This window comes from Populus euphratica, unplaced genomic scaffold (assembly GCF_000495115.2).
Source record: "Populus euphratica unplaced genomic scaffold, PopEup_1.0 scaffold123.1, whole genome shotgun sequence".
Taxonomy (NCBI): domain Eukaryota; kingdom Viridiplantae; phylum Streptophyta; class Magnoliopsida; order Malpighiales; family Salicaceae; genus Populus; species Populus euphratica.
The window spans coordinates 736,530-758,976 of record NW_011499924.1 but is presented as its reverse complement, the minus strand read 5'-3'; the positions used below and the strand labels follow the sequence as shown (position 1 = coordinate 758,976).

At 32.9% G+C, this 22,447-nt stretch overlaps 1 protein-coding gene across 4 annotated transcripts; it reads left to right on the top strand.

The window, feature by feature from the left end:
* Window positions 1–8,538: 8,538 nt before the first annotated feature.
* On the top strand, window positions 8,539–18,434 carry LOC105135517 (CDP-diacylglycerol--serine O-phosphatidyltransferase 1-like). Of its 4 annotated transcripts, none has more exons than XM_011040415.1 (14): window positions 8,539–8,956; window positions 11,065–11,258; window positions 12,309–12,374; window positions 12,487–12,546; window positions 12,924–13,014; window positions 13,894–13,948; window positions 14,123–14,202; window positions 14,303–14,419; window positions 14,544–14,628; window positions 15,975–16,066; window positions 16,736–16,989; window positions 17,105–17,193; window positions 17,319–17,450; window positions 17,889–18,434. In XM_011040415.1, the coding sequence occupies exons 2-13, from the start codon at window positions 11,098–11,100 to the stop codon at window positions 17,435–17,437; spliced, it is 1,269 nt and encodes a 422-aa protein (XP_011038717.1). In that variant the 5' UTR covers window positions 8,539–8,956; window positions 11,065–11,097; the 3' UTR covers window positions 17,438–17,450; window positions 17,889–18,434. The 4 variants fall into 4 exon arrangements, with proteins under 4 accessions (XP_011038717.1, XP_011038719.1, XP_011038716.1 ...); XM_011040417.1 differs by lacking the exon at window positions 17,889–18,434 and adding an exon at window positions 17,638–17,786; XM_011040414.1 differs by lacking the exon at window positions 17,889–18,434 and having other exon boundaries at window positions 17,319–17,781.
* Window positions 18,435–22,447: the final 4,013 nt, after the last annotated feature.

Sequence of the window (22,447 nt, the reverse complement as noted above, 5' to 3'; positions counted from 1 at the left end):
GCAAAGTGGTCCATCATCCTTGTTAGTGATTGGTATTGGTCTATTGTGATTTTATTTTATTAATTTTTTGAAAGAAAATAGTTTCTTGGAAAGCGCATTTGTTTCCAGTAAAATTATTTTTTATATTTTTATCATTAAAAAAATTGATAAACAAAAACACTTTTTAGTAAATCTTATCATCTTTAATTTTTTTCATATATTAAATATATTTCTCATTTTTTAATAAACTTAAAAATTAATTAAAATATTAATAAATTATTTTTTATAGCCCAGTTAAATATTGAAAAATAATTTTATATTTATTTTGTACAACATTATTAAATATTAAAAAATAGCTTAATTTTTAAAAATATATTTTTCATAAAAACAACCTTAAAAAATATATACTACCCAGCAAACAAAATACTATTCCTTCAATAGCCCTTTCGAGCTGTCCCTCTTTTTTTTCCATCTCGTACAACCAAGTCCAAACGCAGTCTCAGCAGCGTGTGTGGAACAGTATTTTGACCTTACTGGCACACGTTCCAACTAATGGCACCTAAACCATTAACGAGATCCATCATTTTCTTTTTAACGAATTCAATTTTCCCTGTGTTCAGTTTTTAACTGGAGAACTCATCATTGCCTTCAGATAGTGCAGCTTTTTTAAAAAAAAACAAAAACCAGAGATACAGGGTGGTATCGTAATATAAAATGGTTCAAGATTCATTATATATTTAATCGAAATGGGTATATAAGAAATTATTTTTTGAATACATTGAACTTAAGTGAGGATATAAATAAAAAACGACGAAACAAAATCATATAAAATGCATATAATATTATAATGGAGAGGATAATTGTATTTAATTTGCTCATGCATCCTGTGTTTGTTGATCTACTTTGCTAGAGATATATAGACTAAGTTTATCCAGTGATTTTTCATCTATAACACATAGAGAATCTGATATAATATTATCTGATGTACAAGCTCTGTTCGAAGATATCTCTAACGGAGTAAAAAGTTCATCATTTCAGGAGGGAGTGAAAGTTTGTTGTGACCCGAGTACTGTATTCTAGCGTCGAAGATGCTGTTTTTTTTTTTATTCAACGATAAACTATCTTTCAAGTAAGCTTACAGTATGAAAATAGTGTGATAAAGTAATGTAATAATTGCACAGTGAGAAAAAGGAAAAGGTAAGAGAAGGTTTGTGAGATTCAGTCCAGTGACAAGGTAATGTGTTCTGGTAAAACAGGAGACGGTTTTCTCTCTGGCTTAACCGAAAGAGAGAAAAATCATGGAAAGTCTAATCAATCAGATACTGAACTATAGCTTTGCGTTGAGACATTAAATTTCTTTTTTATTGCCAGCAAAACAGTTGCCATTATCCAGGCTGCTCTGAAGTACTCTAACATGAACACAGCTTTATTAACTGTCATTAATTATCATTCTATGCTTTCCACATTCAAGTACCAACGCCACTCTACCCAGTACCTATACACAGACCTTTTGACTTTTCTATCCTTAAAAGAAGTGGTACAGCACAAAAAAAAAAATTCCCAGCAAAGCTCCAAGTCTGAATTACGCAACGGGAGACGTCTTTGGTTGATATTCTAATATTTTTTTAAAAGTATTTTAAAATATATCAGAATAATTTCTTTTACTTTTTTATTTTTAATATTAAAATTACTACAAAAATTATTTAATATTTTAAAAAAAGCACTCAAACAGATATGCCAAACATTCTCTACTACCTCTTTTCCGTTCTCGATTTCCTCACCATCTCTTGCGAAACTCGATTTTAAGATTTACGGGTGAAAAGGATTACAAAGTCGTCATTCATTATTCATTTTTTATGAGAAAGGATATAAAGTCGTTTATTATTTAGCTTTCCACTGGTTTGCGTGCCAATACCATGTTATAAGGGACCAGGGATGCTCTTTAACATAAGAAAATTTATGATCAAGTTTTGAAAAATTCTTTAGTGGGGTTGTTAAACCCAAATTCTCTCCGTATAATTATTTTTTGACGAGTCTGTCTCTCATCAAGTCACTAAAAATAATAAAAGAATGAATTTTATAATCAAAATAAAAATGGTAAAAATCCAAGATTATATATATATAAATATATACATGTTCTTACATTTCAGCTATTTCTCTTGTAATTTTATAGGTCTAGCACAATTCCAGAGCTAATTTCATCCTGTTAATTTAGAGAGTGACCAAGTTAAAAAGAAAAAGAAAAAACAAGAGTCTTACTGTTCATATAAATTAGATGGAGAGACCAAGACTTCTCCAATCACTGTGGTTCTTGTTGTGTTTATAAGTGAATCCCTTTTTAACTAATTACGAAAGAAATAAAATATACACACACATACACACTTCTCCAATAACTGACTTCTACATGTTTTCTAGACCGCGTCTTTGTTTTATTTTTTTTAAAAAAAACTTTGGCAAGTATTTATATTTTTTAAAACCGAATGAAAAAAATGCTTAACTCGTAACCACGGATCTTGGAAGCAATTCCAACACTAGCTAGCATACATTGCCGGATCATGAAATTATCCTATTAAACTTAGAACCGGTGTTTCAGCAAATATTTATCTGACACCACGATATTTTAACATGTGATTATGTTTGAACCATGTTATTTTGTTAGATATTCTTTAGGTTTTGTTATCTTCCTGAAATTTTTACCAAAACAGGGTGATTTGTATTAAAAAAAAAAAAACAAAGCGGATCCTAATTGATTGCATTGATTTTCCAATCGGCACACTCATGATTGACTTGTATACCTAACATTAATCATTTCGAGAGGAGAAAGGAGACACTAGTTCTCCATGAGCTTATCTCTTTTTTTACGAGGCTAGTAGCCTAGGGTGATGACCTTGGCTTATCTAACTCTCCCTCGCTTGTTTGAACAAAACATGCCTTTCAAGTAAGTGGCAGAGGCAGTGAAGACGACAATGATAACCAATTGAATGGTCAAACGGAATCCAATCCCATCATTAATGCAATCGATGGATATCATTAAAGCGTCAGTCACGACTGCTCTTTGTTCTTATTTTTTTAAGATTGAGATTATCAACTTTCTTTCCTCGCCGACACTACTGAGAAGAACCTGTGATTCTTCTCCCCTTGTAACTGCAATGCATGCTTGTCTTCGGTCCTGTTTTTGTCCCATCAAGGGGCGGCACTGTATCTCTGCCTAATCTATAATTTCCTCTCAATTAAAATGAATTATTCGTGGGTGTCAAACAGTGACAAAGTGGCTTATCACATTCGTTGAATCACTGCCACTATGGCGCCGAGCCCCCCCTACAAAAAAAGAGGCGTCTCAAAGCTTTTTTCTACAAGTCTTAACTTAAATTAAAAGGTTATTGCGAAATCATGTGAAGATTTATTTTGATCTCAGCTTTGGACTTAATTATTAGTTCTAATTTATATTCGTTTTTTTAGTAAAAAAAAAATGTTTTGATTTTTTAATCAAATATTTTTCTAGCTTTACTCATTCTTATTTCTTGTTGTGTATGAAAAATATATTTTAAAACATTAATCAAGTTTCAAAGTTACTCTTCATAAACTATGTAACTCTTGTTAAGAGAACTCTGAATCATTTCATGTATGTTAGAGAATGAAACACGAGTAAATCATCTTGTAAAGTAGTATGAAATTTCTACCATATTAGAGAATAAAACACGAGTTTTTAACAATTCTCAATCTAGTTTTGTATGGTTCTGGATCTGATTTTATTGTTTTATTTTTTCATCAATAATATGGTTCCATCCCCTACCAATCAGATTCATGCTCGTTTGAAAAAAGGGTTCATATCACATGGATGAAGTATGGTAGTATAACACGTTCCTTCATTGATATTTTTACGCGTGCATGAGTTAAAACAATAATTCTTTTTTATAAAGCTCTCTGTGTAGAAGATTAGAGGATCCTATTTCAAGCTCACCGACGACCATCGGTGGCCTAGAAGATAATCTTTCATCATTACTGGGGTTAGATCGTTTTCCAGTCAACAAGTTATAATTTCCATAACCATTGGGGTTTGAAAATTATGAAAATGACGACATGATGGAATAAAACTAAGGATTATCTTATTTTGGATAAATCAAATTTTATTGAAGTACTGCTTTTCCTTTATTAAAATTTAAAAAATAATTTAATTTGTTAGATTTAAAAATTTACTCTTTAATAATTATAAATTTAAGTTTTATTATGAGCACTTGAACTCATATAATTATTAATTTTAGAGTTTATGAGATTAATAGAGGTGATTATAAACTGATATAGATATTTATATTAATAAAAAAATAAAAAAAATTAAAAATTAAAATTTTCATAATCTTATAATAAAAAATAATCACTATTAAATTTTATTGAAATAAAAAATTTATTGGTGATCTGGGAAAAAAATAATAAAAAACTAAACAAGAAAAAAACGTCTAATTTTTTTAGAAATTAAATCTGGCACTAGGTATTGATTAAAAAAGGGTAAAGTTTGAATACTATAATCAACAAACCGAAGACTTTTCACTTTTAACTATGATTCACAGATATAAATGCAAAACCGAGACGTAATATCGTCATTTATGAAAAATCTATTTTGAGGTATTTTGGTCTATCTAGGCAATAAAAATAGATTGTGGAGTGAGAGGAACACCACTCTTAGTTTATTGGACATTTCTCTCTCTGTTTTTTTTTTTATTATTGAAAACGATATCCAGTCATCTCATTATTTTTCTTTTAATTCTACAGAATTAACTTTTTGTGATTTTTCCGAAAAAATCATGTAAATTTGCTAGCCATATAACAATTCAAGTGTTAATTTTGCAGCAGATTTTTTTTCATAAATTAACTTCTCGAAAAGTCTTGTCTATAATGAACTTAACTCCAGAGTCCTTTAGATAGTTATAATGTCTGGCAAGTTGTGCACAAAATATCACAATTTGATATATATCATAATTATGGACATTCCAAGGAGGCGTCCATGACAGGCAAATTCCACGACGTCTAATTTCAAGCCCATGCTTCATCCTTTTTCCACAGCGATCCCAGAAATCTGTGAAGCGGTTTTACTATCATTTTTTAACAGACGGGTGTTTTCCACCGAACAATTCAATTACAAAATCAAGAGCTGGAGGCATTTAACACGAGGGAATTGAATTTCATTATCAGCTGGTAATTAAGCTATGATTGGAACCACTTATATATGGTCCAAGATTTGGGGGAGGGGGGCGGCGGCGGCATGTAAACAAGGGTTATGTTGTGGGCAAATGCTCGGGGGGAAAAGAGCAAGTTATAATTTAATTTCTAGACAAGATAAAAATATTTTATTGACTGTTGATTCATCAACAAGTGTGTTAGTTCTTGTAAAAGCTCGTAAAGTAGCTTCGTTAATTATATGATCTACTTTCTATTTTCACATGCAAACATAAATTTTTTCACAACCAACCTTTTAAGGTGACCTTCTGTATATCGGCTTGGCAGTAGCTATGAAAGAGAAGAACATCAAAGAAAAAACCTAATGGGATCGAATTTCATTTTAAGCTACGAGGCGCATATATATACATATATATAAACTGAACGAGAATGTTTGAAGCTAAAAAGGACTGTAAACAACAAACCTAAGACGAGCAGAGAGAAGAAAAAAAGTAACAAATTGTTTGAGAGGACACTGGTGGAAATCATGAGAAGTTTTATTCACTTGTTGGATTGGTGGCCGCGCTGAGCATGAGGTGACCTCATTTTTTTACCGTGCCAAAAAAAAAAATATTAAAGCAATACAAGTATTTCTAAACTAAAAACAAATGATAAAAATATAGAAGTTGAGTTTTTGATTTGATTGAGTTTAATAAATTTGATCAATTTAATAACATAAATAAAAAAATATAATAACCGTAAAGTGAAAAAATTAACAAAAAAATATGAAAAACAACCTATTCAAGCTTATTTGAGCTAGCATTTTAAATATATAACTTGATTATGATATTGGGTAACCTCTCAAAACTAAATTGAATAAAATTACAAAACTCAATTATTAAACAATTTACTATCAAAAAGTGAAATTAAAAACAAGATATTTTTTTAAACAAAAAAAAATCGAGTTAAAACAAGTTAACTCACCAACTCCACGATCACAGACATAAGAATACAACCCTATATAAAAAAAGGCAAAAACAAAGCTTGAAAATCAATTCTCAGTCAATCAAATAATGAAAAGTGGAATTAAAATATAAAAAATATTTTTTATAAAATCAAATGTTGACATTGGGTTAACCCTTTTGAAAGAAAATTACATAAAATTATAAAAGTTAAATTATCAGATAATTTAATGTTAAAAGATAAAACTAAAAAAAATATTTTTTTTTAAAAGCAATAGAAAAAACCCTAGTAAAACTAAGTTAACTCATTAACACCTTGAACATGACCATGAAATGAGAATAATCCCATATAAAAAAAGCAAAAAACAAAGTATAAAGACAAGTTTCTAGTTAATTAAATGTTGAAAGATAAAATTGAAATAAAAAATCAAATATTAAAGGATCTTATTTAATAGCAACTAAAACATTAAATGAAAACGTAACAACCCTGGAGAATGTAAAATGAAAAGAAGAAGAAAAAGATGCTCAGTTTCTAAAAAACTACATATATTAAAGGATAAAATTAAAAAAAAAATATTATCTAAATAAGATTGAAGAAACCCAACACAAGTTCACCAGGTTAGCATGCAAAATATATCAGTTGATTGTGATATTAGAGTAATCTTATTTAAAGTAAATTAAATAAAATTATAAATTTTAATCATTAAACAATCCAATATCAAAGGTTATGATAACCCAAATTATTTTCACAGCCAACAAAAAAATCAATAAAAAACAAACAAATAAAATGACACAACTTAATCTCTAATTAAATAAACAATGAAGGATGAAACTGAAAAAATAACTTAAAAAATAAAAGAAAACCAAGCAAATCCAAATAAATATTTTAAATTTGGGTTAATCTTTCAAATTTATAACTCATAAAATTCTAGACCTGGGCTCAATAAATAAGCTTAATTCCTAATTAATTTAATATTTAAAGATGAAATTATACAAAAAAATATCAATTTAAAAAAATTATCATGTAAGAAAAACAACAATAAAAAGAATGAAGATAAAATTTGATAGAAAAGAAACAAAGGAGGATGAAATCACAAAAAAAATCTAATTTTATAAATTATTTCAAATAAAATAAATATTAATTAAAAGAATATAAATTGAGTTTGACATATAAAAAAATTAAAGGGGGTTGAAGTTAGAAAAAATCAAAATTTATAAATTATTTAAAAAAAAAACATGTACCAAATTTAAAGGAAAAACAAATAAATGGATGTTTTGAAATTTTAAAAGGATAAATTGAGGGATGTCTTGAAATTTTAAAAAGACAAACACCAAAAAAAAAATTCATCAATATCAAACTAGAAATTCATTACTCACGCATGTTATCACTTCATAATAGAGTAATTAAGATGATTCAAATGTTTTCGTGTGAAAAATAATATTTAGTTATTGAATGAAAACATATATAATGATGCGTGTAATACAAACAAACAATATTTTTTAAATAATTTTAAATTAATTAAAATATCAAATATTTTCCAAATAAATTTGATTAAACAAAAAGAATATCATCAACGTCTTAAGATTTTTTTTTTATTTTAAAAGTAAGTAATTATATCATTTCATAATGTTTATAAAATAAAAAGGATCTAAAAGCTCCTCCATGCAAGTTTAATATTCTTTTGCTCTCAAGAATAATTAAGTTATTTTAACATGCCAACAAAATATGACAAAAATATTTTTTTCAAACATGTGTGAAAATGACCAATGGAAAAAAAACTGCAACACCCCTAATTACAAGGTTGTTGATTTTTATAAAAGTACAGAATAGTTATTTAACTGTTGTAATCTAGTGAACCGTGTCCTTCTGCAAAGTGTATGAAATATGAATTTTATTTTAAATTTTAATTAAACCTTACAGCGAATGAGATTAGAAAATTTAATTGAAAAAGAAAATATATTCTTAAAATAAAAAATGTTAAATTGGCGACGGCTCACAACATAACACCTCATTAACGGAGAACTTACCTTAGGACATGATTTGTAACATAAATAAAAAACATAGGAGCAGAGGGATTGACTATATTGTTTATTAAAACTATAAGTACCAAGTTAGAATTTAGTCAAGGAAAATTCAAAAGGCTCAGACCCGTCCGCACCCTTCATGCAAGAGAGGAACCGTTTCTATCTAAACTATTAAGGCCTTGTTTGGCATTGTCTTTCTAATTGTATATTTTTTTGAAAATTTATTAAAATAATTTAATTTATTTTTTCAATTTATTTTTAATATTAACCTATCAAAATAATTTAAAAATATAAAAAAATATTATTTTTAAAAATAATTTTAATTTTTTTTTAAGAACACAGATATGAACACAATTCCAAACGCTTTATCAAAACATCTCAAAAATCTATCTTTGACCATCGTACTTTCTTCGTCTCTTCCTCTCTCTAACTTTTGAACAAGCAGTCGCGTAGTCATCCAATCTCTCTCTCATCATCTTCGTCGCCATCATACCTCTCACTCTTTTATTATTAATAAACAAAGCAAAGTCTTTTCGCCCTTCCGTTATTTTTTTTTAAACCTCCTCCTCAGATATTATATACTTCGTTTTCTCTCTTCTCTGCAATTAATCATACCTCACACCGATCCAGATTTTGTTTGCTCCTAAACAGAGCGAGTGGGAGAGACCCGTTTAACTTTTCTTTTTTTTCCTTTTGAAGTAATACTACATCTCCCCCCCACCCCCCCCCCTCCCCCCCCTCCATTTGTTCTTGATTTCTATTATCTGATCGGACGGTCACGGTCTTATTTGTATTCGCCTGCAATATCGTACGGAAAGGGATCTCTCTTCTCTTCTTACGTAAGTGCACAACAAAAAAGAAAAAGAATGAAAAGCCCATTTTGCCTTTTTCAGGCAACCTTTCTGCATATCTGTTTTTCTTTTTTCTTAAAAGTTTTTGTCATTTGCATTTTCAATTAAATAAAAATACCCGAAAACCATTTTTACAACGAGACTTTTTATTCATTCATTCATTTACTTATTTTTTTTGTTTTTCTCTGTCAACACTAATAGCATTTACCGTTGCCATTTTGAATCTGTTACTCAAACCGTTTCTTGTTTCTCTTATCAAGGCTTTCTTGATTGCATGCAATGATTCGATTCTGAATTATTGGATACCCAAGTTGTGATTTAGTTATGTATGAATCATTTTATGATTCTCTTGTGAATTTGCTGTTCTAATTTGCTGTATTAGATGTGTGTTTTTTCTAATCTAGTTTCTATGAATTCTTCCACGTCTTTAACCGTTGAGATTTCTGGGTTACCTATGAAATGATTTGTTCTTTCTTACCATCATTTAAAATGGTCCCTTTCCCATGAATTTTTGGTTATAAAGATGGGGTGTAGTATTTTAATAAGGAGTAATGATCCTGTTGCATAGTAGTTATACAGGGTGTACTGTTTGGTAGTTACATGACTACTAGGTAACTAACTGCCTCATTTCTTGTGGGGTCTTATTCTCTGTACTAATTAATTTGTTTTTTCAATCTGTGATTTGCATGTTTTGTAAATTTATTATCCCTTTAATAAATAAAAAAGGTTGTTTATTTCTCTTTATGTCTTAGTTTTGACCACTTTTCTTAGCCATATAGCTGTGACCTCTTTTCAATGATTACTGGGTTTTAATATTGTAGCTCGTGTTGAAGCTTAATGTTTCCTCTTGAATATGAGATTTGGTTTGGTCTAATCTTTTAAATTTTCTTAAATTTTCACTCGGTTTTTGCATCCTATCAATTCTCTGATAGCGAAGCCGTGGCAGATTTTTTAGATTGGAACGCAATTACAAGGACTTCATTTCTGGGTTTATTGTTACAGGGGTTTGAAGTTTCTTAGACAAGTATCTTCTATACCTTGTCAAATTTATCCTTGTACAATCTGGCTTCTGGCGAAAAAAAAAAAAATGAAGAAGAAAAAACGTGGAAAGTTTTAAGAGTTACGGAACACAGTTAAAAGATTGGATCTTTTTTTAAGGGTCTTGTTGATCAATTTTTCTTTATTTTCAGTCAGATAACATAAGAGATAGTTTTGAAATCAGATTTGCTGGTATAAGTTTCTTATTGTTTCTGCTGTAAGTTTCTCTTGGTGAATCCTATGCATGTGTGGAATATTGGATTTTCGGATGAGAGCTTACATGAAATGGGTTGCAATCTTATTTAAGAATGGTAATCAATGACAACATTCCTTGTAGGGTATTACTATGGGACCATGCTTTTATGTATGATGAGGTGGTTGGTATTGTGCTTACTTACATTTATTGGAATGTTTCTGAATTCTTGTACCTTATGTCTTGTAATGCTTTATGCTCCTTGAATCAACAATGCAGGTCATGTGTGGTAGTCCCCATCGAAATTGAATTTTATCTGATCTAGCACTCATAACATTTGAAGAACAAAACCATCATGCTTAGTATGGCATGGGGCCGTGGAATGAAAAACAGATTTATCACCATACATAACTTATTGCATGCCTTTAATTTTCTTATTTAGGAATTTCTATTGGTTGTTGTATTGGTTCCAGTTATGGTTTTTAACGTGTACAAAAAAAATCTTTAGAATTACATTTTCTGTTTGCTTCTTGAAACTATAGCTGGTTAGTGGAAATCAATTGTGAGATATAAATAATTGTTGATCAGTGTTTGGCCTCACAACAAAAAGAAGTCATATTAGCCTATATCCCTTTAATGAGTCTCTTACATGCATGCACTGTTGATATAGTTGTTGATCATCGTCTGAGTAATTGTTGTTTCCTTGCCACTTCAAATAAACTAATTTACTCCCATATGCTCTGAAACTCTGTTATTTTTATTGTCAATTGTTCACAGTATTTACTTTTTATGGGTGATGAGGGCAAGTTTGGTGCCCCCCCACATGGAAGTACTCTCTGTTTCTTACTTGATCTATGATTTTCAGTGAGCAAGTTGCATCTCATAACCACTGGCGATCATGGAGCTGAATGGTCAAACAAGAGTGAGAAGAAAGGACCATTTTGCTCATACAAACGGTGATTTAGCATTAGCAAGTGTTGGTGATGTAGATCCCTGGACTGCATGGGCATATAAGCCTCGAACTATTTCGTTGTTACTTATTGGTGCTTGCTTTCTAATGTGAGTTACCGCTACATTTTTATCGGTATCTTAAAGTTGGCCAATCAACCTCTTTATTATTTGATAGATTAAAATTTGTTATAATAGATGCTAAATTCTAGACATTTCTAGCCTGGCTGAATTGTTTTCTCTTTGTACTTATATTTTTGTTTCCCAAATAGAGCTGTTGGATCTGCTATTATCATGATCTTCTATTGGTCCACTGCAAGAAAGTATTTGTATCTATTTGTCATCAAAATTGCAAACTGTTCTGTGACTGTATTGGTTTATCCAATTTTAGTCTGGGTTGATGCAGAGATGCCCTTGGTGCAGTCACAGTTCCTTTCATAGGTTGAAAATGTCACTCTAAATGAATTTGCTATGATCAAATGAAGTTCCTTTTCTTGTATCAAACAGAGAGTAATGCTCTTGGTAATTTTAAACTTAGGATTCTCTAAGTTCAACCAATGAATGTTGTCTTTGGTGTCAGATTCTTACTTTGCATAGTTTGATTGTGTGGATTTGATTTTTCTCAAAATTATCGTGCTTTCTTTTATATTTGGTTGCAATGTTCAAAGTTTGTTTTTGCCATATGATGGAGTGGTTCAGGAATCTGGCTAGACATTATTTTTTTCTTTACAAATATTAAAGCAATAAGGGTGACCGTATTTATGAAGCATGTAACCTGAACTTTTGCATCTCATTTTCATATTGTCAGAGGAGGCTTTCTTTTGGTTAAGCTTTAGATATTCTTCTCTCTGTTTGAAGTTTTCTCTTTCTACTCTAATGTCGGTGAATTCAAATAAATGATATTTTGATGATCTGTGTGTATGCTTCTAATTAGTTTACTCACCTGGGGTTGTTTTGTGCCTTCCTAAAGATGGTCTGCTTGTGTTTTGAGTGTTTATATGTTCTTTTAGATTTAGAAGATTGTTTGATTACTGGTTGTTGTCTGTGCAGAAGATGACCATGCATTTATTTAAAACACAGTCGTGCATTACTACAGCAGTTTAAAGACTATTAAAATTCTTCAACAAGTTTTCATTTGTTGTCTGTTTATGTGATTACTAGATGGGCAAGTGGAGCCCTAGATCCAGAGAGCTGCACATCTGGTGATGTTGTTACATCTGTGAAAAGGTTTGTACATACTTATTAATCCAGTGCTTTTGTTTGGGATTAGCTGATTTGATTTTTTACTGATGAAATGCAAAATTATGTTGAATGCCTCACGATGTGCTATTTCTTGCAGGGGTATATGGGCAATGACTGCAGTTTTTCTTGGTTATTGCTTACTACAGGCCCCTTCAACGTAAGTTGCTGGATTGAGTTATCATGAAATTTCCTTTTATTTTGTTACTCTTTATTGGATCTCAAATTAATAAGCATATGTTATGGTTTCTTTTGTCATTTGAAATTTGAGAGTATAAAATCTAGCATGTATGTGCTCAACTTATTTGTTGGGCATTAGTGGCCAGCAATCTCAGATTATAAATGATGCATTTCAGGTAGTTTTAGGTTTCAATATAACTTGGTTGTTGGCATGCTAATTTGTATGAGGAAATATCAGAAACAGGTGGGTGCAAGAGGACATAAATTATCTGGCTGTTTGGCAAACTTGTGCGTTCAACTGTATGGGTTGGCTCTCAAGTGAACTCTTAACATATGTCAGTTTGTATTTTCTTGCAGGGTTTTAATAAGGCCACATCCAGCAATTTGGCGCTTAGTTCATGGATTGGCCATTGTTTATCTTGTTGCCCTCACATTTCTGCTTTTTCAGGTTGGTTTTCTTTTTGTGAAGACAACTTTCGTGCACACTTGTGCTAAGCTGTTGCTTGCACCTTCACATACTTGCTTCTCCAGATTTTTCTTTTGTAAATCTAACTCTCCTCGCACATTTACATATACATGATCTGGTTTTGTGTCTTTATATACATGTGCATGCATGTTTGTGCAAGGCAATTTGTTCTAACAGAGATGGTTTCCATGTGCATAAACTCTCAAAACAAATTCATAGTTAAACTAGTTGAAGGCCTGTGCTTGCATGCTTAACTTTTCAAATTGATCCATCATTTATAAATTTCACAAATCTTTTACATGGGATTAAAAAAGTTCTTGAGTGGTTTCATGGAAACTAGTTTAATGTTTTTTTTTTTATCACATTGTCTAAACTTTTAATTAAACACCAATAATTTCCATAATATTTCGCCAAAGATATTATAACTAAAGCCTTCCAATTTTTCTGCAAGAACAATTTCAATCAAGTATTTCATTTACTATTTGTATATCTATTTATGCAAGCCATGAAACTCATTAAATAAATTCTCCATCCAAATGCAATGTGTATTTTCATTGTTTTCTTCCCTAATTAATAGTATTTTAAATCTTATCTAAAAAATATACATAATCAATTGTCTTTTGATCCTATTTCAAGAAATAACATACAATGAACACTTTTAGCTTTCTATATGTCAATCAAAACGGAGCTCATTCTGTCCATATGAATCATATGGGTTAAAATTTGACATCTGTACTTGTTAATTAGATGTTCTTCATTTCTTATGCACTTCATGAGCTAATATTTTTGCAGACTAATTGGATGATCTTTGCGTGTTAAAGAATAGTTTACTGATTGAAGGTTAAAATTTCTCCTTTGCAGAAGCGTGATGATGCACGGCAATTTATGAAGTTTCTCCATCCTGACCTTGGAATTGGTAATGCTTTGTAACTCACAATAACCATTAAAATTCACTATATTAGTTGATAAATCATTCTGTACTGCAGCCACACATTACACTTGTAAGCTGCTAACATCTCATTCTTGTATTTGGTGGGATATTGACATCTTGCTTTATTATCTTAATTGCTGTTTACACTTGTTTGAGCAGAACTGCCTGAAAGATCATATGGTGCTGATTGTCGCATTTATGTGCCTGAAAATCCTACAAGCAAGTTTAAGAACGTTTTGGTATGATTTCTTGTTAGAAACCACCCCCCCCCCCCCCCCCCACACACACACACAGAGTATCTGGATGCAAAATATTTCTGATTTTTTTATTTCTTTCTAGGACACTCTTTTTGATGAATTTGTTCTAGCACATATCTTTGGATGGTGGGGCAAGGCTATATTAATCCGTAATCAGCCACTTCTATGGGTACTGTCAATTGGTTTTGAGCTGATGGAGGTTAGAATCAAGCCAATGCCAACATTCCCTTTTGTTATTCCCATCCTTTTCTTCCTGGTCTCTGAAACATGTCCTCAGCTATGTGTTCAATCTGCTCAACTAACTTTATTACTGGTATTTTCAGTTTACCTTCCGCCACATGCTACCAAACTTCAATGAATGCTGGTGGGACAGTATCATTCTTGATATTTTGATATGCAATTGGTTTGGTGAGAATTCTTGAGCTGCGGCTTTTTTTTTTATTTTCTTTGTCAGGCTGTATCATTTTAATTTGTCATTTTGATGAATGGCTGATTGTTTATGAATATAAAGTCTGGCTATAGGAGATTTCAGGTGTTCGAAGAAGTTGAAATGAAGAGGCATTTTCTAGATGGTAGCTGGATATAAAAAAGAAAATTTGATTGGAGAGAGTAATATACTACTCAAGTGGTTAAAATTTTGATTTCCACTTTAGAGGTCTCAGGGTACCCTCCATTGTTTAGCCCAAAGCCCATTGGCCTTGCAATGAAACTAAAGAAACAAAATCATTATCTATAAAATTGAGTGGTAGTGTACTCGGAGGTTTTCAATTTGTTTTTGCAAAACACTTAACCTCCATTTAAGTGTCTCACTGATTTGGGGTTGACAACAGGTCAGTTAGGGTTGACGGTCTTAACTGGCATGCATGTTCTTTTTCAGCACATGATCATATAGATGCACAGGTTGGGGAGCATAAATCTTGACCCTATCATACATGTTAAATCCATGTCCTCTCATAACTGAAGTGTTGTGTTAAGCTATTTAATTAATCAACATTTTTTAAGGAATAGTTGTTAATTATCATGTTATCTTGATAACTAAATCTTTCTACTAGAAGTTTAGTATGATGATAGTCAAGTGCAGATGGAACCTGGATAAGCTAGGCTGTTAAGTGGTTCAAAGATTTCTAACTTTATATAAACAAGTAGAAAACTCGATTTTACCTTCAAAATGGTTGCTGGTTCAATGATTTAGTTGAAGTTTCTTAAAAATTTAGTCCATGGATATATTGAAGTTACTTGATATGTGCTCTATATGTTTAGGTGTTAACCATTCAATGAAACATGATTCTATGGCTGTTGCTTCCATTTGTGTAAACTAAGGACCATATATAACCGATGTAAAATATGTTCAGAACATCCATGTAGAAGCCATGATATATTCTGCTTTTCAAACCAAAACTAGTATCAAGTTTGACTTAATTCTGGGCTTTAATGCACCACTATAGTATGACTAGCATCTTTCTTAGCTGTCACAAGCAATATCTTGGTCATTTTAAGTGGCCTGCACTGAAGAGTTCACGAGGAAAATTATGTGAAGCTGCTGGCAATCCTCCCCCTCCCTCTTATTCTTTAAGATCTCAGTTTCGTGCAATATCAGATTCTTCTATCTGAGCATTCTAAGCTAAAATATCTAGTATTTAATCCTTTTCATGAAAACTACATAAGATAAATGAATGAGATTTCAAATTTTGGCTTGCCATTTAAATTATTTCATTGTAGCTTATTGTGACCTTTTTGGTTGGGTTTCTTTGCAGGCATTTGGGCTGGAATGCATACAGTTGGGTATTTTGATGGAAAAACATACGAGTGGGTTGGTATAAGTCGCCAACCTAATATTATGAGCAAGGTATGTTTGGAAATTTCATTTTTCTTTTGCTCCTTTTTTGAGTCAGCGTCGGCTATAAGTGGACACTTCTACTAGCCAGTGGAATTACAATGGCAATTTCAGGTCCATCATTTGGGTTGAGAACAATTTATTTGTCATTAAAACTACTTCACAATGTTTGTACATGCTAGTGCCAAGGAATTTTTAAGAGACCACTGAAAATATATCTCATGTTAGGCCAAAAATTCCCATCCCCTTGAGGGTACAAAAGGTGGTCAATAAAAATTATCTTGAGAAACAATTTGCACCCTTGCGCTGGAAGAAAGAAATCTTATACCTGATTGTATCCTCCTTAATATATCTGAAGAAGTGTTGATGTCACCTTTTCTAATTTACTGGTAAAACATGGCCTCAACAACTAAGTTCCTTTTTGTCTGTTTTTGACATTTTTTAGTTGCAAGTACAATGTTTTTTTACGAATACAAACCAGAAGTTAGTACATGCTGTTTGAATTTCAAACCCTTTTCCCCTCTCTAATTTAGTCATCGTCACTGTTTCTCACTAGTACTCTTTGGCTTCCAAATCTTGATCTTAGTCGAAATAATTTTCATTTGATGAAAATATTGTTGCAGTGTTGACAAATACTGATGCATGATTTCTAACCATGCAACTTGACCACCTGCTAATTAGGTCAAACGAACATTGGAACAATTTACACCTGCACAGTGGGACAAAGATGAATGGCATCCCTTGCTAGGTCCATGGCGATTTATCCAAGTTCTTAGTCTCTGTATTGTCTTCCTGACTGTAGAGCTCAACACATTCTTTTTGAAGTTTTGTCTATGGGTTCCTCCTAGGAACCCTGTAATAGTGTACAGGTTGATCTTGTGGTGGCTAATTGCTATACCAACAACACGTGAATACAATTCATATCTCCAAGACCGGTACTCTCTCCCTCCCTCTTTCTCTCCCAATGTTGTTCTTCTGGTTATATAGAGAGTTGTCAATGGCTGAATTAACTGTATGCTTTTCCTTGTTGAAATTATGTCAATTTACCAGAAAGCCTGTGAAAAAGGTTGGCGCTTTTTGTTGGCTTTCCCTTGCTATTTGCATCGTGGAACTTCTAATTTGCATCAAGTTTGGACATGGTATGCTCTTTATTTGTATCTTGTTAGTTTATGCTTCCACTTAGCTAAAATATTCAGCTTTGGTGAAGCATCCAAAATGACTCTCATTTCCTGTAGAAATGACCTATTGTTTTGATTTCTGCCAGGTCTTTATCCCAAACCAATGCCTGCATGGTTGGTCATCTTCTGGACATCTGTTGGAGTTGGCCTTGTAATATTCCTGATTATGTGGTCATGGAAAAGTTTGGGAAGAAAGAGACGATGAATTTGCTAGCATGGTACACTATTCTTTTATTCCTTCATGTTCTTATGGGTATACATCTTGTAAATGCCCTATAGCTTCATGGAATTGTAAATGCTTATTCTCTTAGGTTAGTGGATCACAGTTTTAGAGTATTCAATTCTTTTATGATAGGTAGTTGGAAAATGCTTCTAATGGTAGGCTCATGTGTTGCTAATTTGCAGCAATCATCAAATTGGTAATTTTCCTTTTTAACTTGTCTGAGAGAGGAGCAATTTTTAACACCGGGCTTGCCTCGCATTTTTCAATGGAAAATGCATGCCTGACAATTCCATTGGGGCATTTTAGCAGAATGTTTAAAATATTTATATTTTGCGTCGGCTTTATAGCATATGCTTATAAGCATTGAAATATGATTCAACTGAAGTTTTCGCACATGTTTTGCTGTTTACGTTTATATGATTGTTGTGTTTAGTTCGCCGCAAGCAGCCTGGCAGTTATTCGATCCGGTATCTTGACGTTATCTTATCACCTGCTGTAAATCCTATGGCTCAAACCGGCAATTATTCAAGGCAGTTCTTAAAGAGTTCAAGGTTTTCTGTCCTGTTGATCGACCTTTGTAAAGCCTACGAAGCAATTGTGCAAATAATTGGTGCTTTGACAGAAGGCAATCTCTAGTTTGCTCACGACAATTCTAGGAGTGAGACTCCGCAAGATTTAGCCGATTTTCGGGAAAACATTTGTGGACTTGAGTCATTGATTCAATCAAGGTGAAAATGGAAATCATTTAGAAAAGCAATTCCTGTTCTTTGACAACACTAGGTTCTTCTGTCTCGATCCGTTCCCATGCCACTGTGTGTGTGTATATATAAATAGAAAAGGTGTATCTCTCTCAATCAAGCAGGATTTTGTTTTTGTTTGTTTTTTGGCAATCAATACGCCCATGACGTATAATCTCAGTCTTCGAAAACACTCTTAAATTTATTAAACCATAAGACAGTTTCCTACACATTTTCCTTGATGCAAGCCTCCTTTCCTTCTCTCTACAATGGGTGGAAGAATATTAACTTTTCTTTTTCTTGTTTTTTGGGTGTTATTAAATCTGTAATGATAATAATTACATGTCTTGCTTTATACAGGCAGAGAAGGAGTCTTCAATTAGTCTTACCGGCAGGCTAGAGGTTTTTTTTTTTTTGGTTTTTTTTTTCACTGAAAGTTACCGCCATGTACATGGTTATTCCAATCGAAACAATCCATGGTTTTTGTTGTCTTCTTCTCACCTTCCCAGGAACTCGTTTCATACCATGAGGACCTTTATTCGGGTCTCCATTCAGGTCCTATTTAAAAACAGGACCAGAATGTAGAAAGATTGGAAATATGGGAGCTCTCGGTTTTTTTTTAATGTACAAGTGCATTTCACTTGATCATTCTTAGAGCATGCCTTGTCGTATCGAGGATGTCTCTCTTACCTAGTGACGTTCAACAACGATCAGCTTGCAAGATCCCTCAGTAAATGCATCTTGTTAAATGGAAAATGGCATATTAGACAGCTCAATATTAGACTGCCTTTTCTTCCATGTGGTCTTTCCTCTTACGATCTCTTCGTTTTGAGTATCTCCTTGGGTTTGAAGGAGGTGTGTGTATCTTAGAGGGACCTTGTCAAGGGATCCTATGAGTCCATTGCCTTCCATGATTTCTGAGGCCAATGAAAACCTATTCAGCGGGCTCATGTCGTTGTTTTGTTGCAAACCACTATTAAGGATTCCATCCTCGTCGGGTTCGCAGAGTGATTGAACTATATTTGAACTCCCACACTCCCTTCTGTACTCTAAGATGATGCCGGAAAGTTGATGAGACTCCAAAAACTGGTCAGGAATAGTCTGTAAAAATAAGTTAAGAAAGAACGAACATGTCAATAAGGTTTTCCGTATGAGCTATCAGAGAGATGGTGGTGGTTAATGTTTTACCTCCAACATCCATCTAACGTACTTCACATTGTTGACATGTTGGTTCATATCCAAATCACTCCTCTTGGGCTAAAAAATAGAAACCAGGATAGTTGTTAGTGTATGTCTATGGTGCTTTAAGTTGTAGCATTTGTTTTTGTCTTTTAGAAGTTTGGTTTTGTGAAGTTCACCTTCAAGTTTGAGTTCACATATTTTGCGTTTCTGTCCAACTTCGAGATTTTCTCCGGAACATCTTCATGGATAGCTTGTTTCTCTATAAACCACGGTGAAATTTCAGCCCTGACCTCCTCTGGCATCTTTGAGAGGCGCCTTGTCTTTTCGTTCATCATCACCCAAGTGCTGTTTGAAATTGAAGTTGTCAGTACGGTACGATCAAGTTAGAGGGTGATATAGGGAAATTAATATTGAGTTATGAAATCAACCTTGTTGCACGTGCAAAGACATGGCCTGTTGCTTGGCTTCGTATGAGCCAGTCTCGCCGCATTCCATTCTTCCCTGATGCTCCAACCCATGTGTCGATTTCCACTATCTCTCCCCTGCAAGACACGTTCATCTATTCATTAATCAGGACTAGTTGCTTTGCTACATGATGGTAGTTTCTCAGTTAGATAGAGAACCATTGTAAATATCCCATATAGTGAAAAATTAAGGCGGTTTTAAGTGGTGCAAAAACCTGTAGCTTACTTCAAAAAGGAACAGAACTGGCAACACGAAGTTTTTTCATCCATTACCTTTGTCATACGTGGGATTTAAAAATTTATAAATCCCACTATGTAAATTCTAAACCCTAAATCGTGGGAGTAGCTAAAAATATGTGTCTAGACCTGTTTCCAGACCATGTGCGATTCAGGGGAATGAGCGCTTTCAACAAGGGAAAGGAAAAAAGGCACAGCAATGTCACTTTTCGATGGTACAGGATAAATGCCATTGATTATGAGAGAAATCATATCTACACCTTTTCTATTGTTATGAGTATAACATTACAGGCCTGAGTCTTTTTATACGAACTGCTGATTTGATGACCACAAAACCATGAAAACACTGGTTAACCATTGGGGATACTTGGCTTACAGAGACTTTTCATTTACTGCTAATCTATTAAGCTTCTCAAAACAAGTATTCCTAATGTTCATTGTGTGGTTAATGATGAGAGGACCTACCAGATTGGGTATTGATCCACCAGGACTTGCATTCTTGAGACAACCCATATGAGATTGTTCTTCATCATTCCATGTGTGGCACCAAATCCATTGCTGAGAAGTCCCGACATCCATACATGATTCAATGCTGTTTCCTAAATAGTTGGGAATAATACTAAGAATACAGTTGAAACTACAGAAGAATTCCCATCAGCGTGGCTCAAAGGCATCGCTCATTTTATGCATGGAATGGATAAATGTTTGAAGAGTTGAGCTTTTAATTACCTGAAGAAGATTAAGGATGCTCTCGAGCGTAGCAGTTTTATCAGCACCAACTTCATAGGACCTAATAACAATAGTCTGTCTGTACCCAACACCACCTTCGACGATGAGGCCTTGGCGATGATAATCAACAAACTGCTTCTTTGTTGGTATGTTTTGACGTATCTGCTCTTTGGAGATATGGCCATTTTCGACCGAAGCAACCGAGGTTTTTGCCACCCCGGCGGTTTGGCCAAGTGTATCAACCTTAACGGACCTGGTGGGAGTCCCAGTAATTTTGATTTTGTTCAGGTTTTGCTTATTAGAATCTTGTTTGTTACCGGTGGTAGAGCATCTGATGGGCAAGGGGATCGTACACGAGAATGTAGCCATTTGTTTTAGCTCTTATGTAAATGTTGAAATTTTGGAACGAATTGGGTAGTGAAATGCATTTATAGAATCAATGTAGCGGAGTTGTCAAAGGAAATTCTTGAACTTATTAGGATGAGTTACGCAGCCTTGTTATAGCAATAGTGAACATATCAAAGAGGGCCTTGTCTCTGCTGAAAGAAATGTTTAGTTGGGGTATTTTTAGTAGTGATCGACCTGTGAAGCAGACCAAAGGGCTAATTTGGCGTTGGCTATTATTATATTATCATGCCTGTGCAATAAAACACTTACGAGTTAATTTCTGTAACGTTTGGGAGTTATACTGTCCCTAGAAATTGGGCCTCATGGCTTGTTAACTTTCGAGCAGGACAAAATATTTGGTAGGAATGGACATACAAATTCTTTCTCTGTCTCGGAATATATAGAAAACAACTTATTAGAACCTTTGACTGTGATGTAGAAGAGAAGTCTCCTTTTCTGCTCAGAATTTCTCTTTACCAAATATTCTTTATCTCAACAACTATCACTCGCTTTGTATTCCATGAGCCTGCAAGCTAGCAAGTAAAAGTATTAGCATTCAACTTCGTGTATGGGGCGAATTAGAAATCAAAAGATATTCTCTATCTAGTCTTTTTTCCTTGTCTGTTGAAAGAAGGGTGGCAAACATCATTTACCAGCTTTTTTCAGGAAACCGAACCATTTTTTTGCCTCGTGAGAATAATTATGAGTTGAGATTGGGGGGTTTGATTTGATATTTATTGAAACTCGATCTGTTCCCTTGTTGGCCACCCAAGTTTTTGCAGCACACTGAGTTTCATTGCACTGCAAAGATTGTATCTTTCGGAATGTTTTTGTTACTTCACATTCTTGGGTATAAGGACTAGTCGATAGCCGTGTCTCTTCGAGGCTGCAAGTTACCGAGATTAAGGTGATATTTGTTTTGGTGTTTTAAAATTATTTTTTTAAAAAATATAATACAATATAATTATTTATTTAAATTAATATTTTTTTGATATTTCTAAATTATTTTAAAGTGTTGATATTAAAAATAATTTTTTAAAAATAAAAATATATTTTGAGTGATTTTTTTTTTAAAAAACAATTATAATTATATTTTTAAATAAAATTTAAAATAAAAAAATCAACAGGAAAAATTAAACAGGAATTATTCGAGAGAACGGATACTGAAAGATTCTAAAATTGAAAGGAAACCCTGAATCGATTATAGCAAAGAATAGAACCGTGAAATCGCCCGAGAGAGAGGATGCTGGGTTGGA

What these genes read in the sequence shown, in the direction of transcription:
- LOC105135517 (XM_011040415.1), top strand. Translation starts at nt 11,098, where the DNA reads ATGGAGCTGAATGGTCAAACAAGAGTGAGAAGAAAGGACCATTTTGCT. An exon ending in TTACTACAGGCCCCTTCAAC is followed by an intron (nt 12,547 to 12,923) that starts GTAAGTTGCTGG and finishes ATTTTCTTGCAG; the next exon opens with GGTTTTAATAAGGCCACATC. An exon ending in TTTGATATGCAATTGGTTTG is followed by an intron (nt 14,629 to 15,974) that starts GTGAGAATTCTT and finishes GTTTCTTTGCAG; the next exon opens with GCATTTGGGCTGGAATGCAT.